Source organism: Eimeria mitis, genomic scaffold (assembly GCF_000499745.2).
Source record: "Eimeria mitis Houghton genomic scaffold, Emh_scaff2930, whole genome shotgun sequence".
Taxonomy (NCBI): domain Eukaryota; phylum Apicomplexa; class Conoidasida; order Eucoccidiorida; family Eimeriidae; genus Eimeria; species Eimeria mitis.
In genome coordinates, this window is record NW_013571272.1 from 2209 (window position 1) to 3183 (window position 975).

Consider the following 975-nt stretch of genomic DNA (forward strand, 5'->3'; position numbering starts at 1 on the left):
GCAACAGTGCAATAAAATAAAACATTTATTAATATTTTTGTATTTTTATTTTAATTATTTAATTAAATTTATAAAAACAAACGCCGGCAGCAGCCACAAACATACAGGCACCGCACGAGCTGAGGTGTATGTACACCTCGTGCATATACATACAGCTGGCGGTATCTGCGGCAAAAGCAGAGAAAATAAAAATATAATATAAAAATAAATAAATAAATATTTTAATTTTTATTTATTATTCATTTAATATTATTTATTTTAGCTTTTTATACACCAAGAGAGCTGCTGCTGCTGCTAGCAGCAAGAAGAGGGGGGGCCCCCCTGCTGCTGCTGCTGCTGCTGCTGTTGCTGCTGCTGCTGCTGTGTACGTGCATGTCTCTCTTTTTGTTTCTTTTGTCTCTTCTTTGTCTCTCTTTTTGTATCTTCTCTGTTTCTCCTTCTTTATTGTTTTATATTTTATAATAAAGGAGAGGTGTATTTGTTTGTGTGTGCGTTTTTTCTTCCTTATTTACCCTATACACTGTGCTGCTGCTGCTGCTGCTGCTGCTGCTGCTGCTGCTGCTGCTCCTCTCTGGGGTGTATAGGCAGCTATGCTCCGCCAGCAGCAGCAAAAGGAGACACATTGAGGGGCTCAGCTGTACATACACCTGAAGCGGTTACTTTGGGGCTTTCATGCTGCATGCGCTAAACCCATAAACAAACAAATATATTTTAGTTTCTTTCTTTCTTTTGCTGCTGCTGTTGCTGCTGCTGCTGCTGCTGCTGCTGTTGCTTTGTCTTTGCTTGTTTGAGCCCCAGCACAGCCTGAGCTGCTGCATGCACTTGGGGGGAGATGAACTGCAGCAGCAGCAACAGCAGCAATGGCAGCAGCAACAGCAGCAGCAGAAGTAGCAGCAGCAGCAACAGCAGCAGCAGCAGCAGCAGCAGCAACATAAACCCATATTCTGCTGCAGTCCCTTCCTATACAGGCGTAGG

The 975-nt window shown here is 43.2% G+C and overlaps 1 protein-coding gene across 1 annotated transcript in view; it reads left to right on the top strand.

The window, feature by feature from the left end:
* Window positions 1-816: 816 nt before the first annotated feature.
* EMH_0060400 (uncharacterized protein) overlaps window positions 817-975 on the top strand; it is a gene marked incomplete at both ends in the record, with an annotated part of 2011 nt that continues 1852 nt past the window's right edge. Inside the window, one exon of the mRNA XM_013497792.1 lies at window positions 817-887. Coding sequence (XP_013353246.1) covers window positions 817-887 — 71 coding nt within the window. The remainder of the gene's footprint in view (window positions 888-975) is intronic.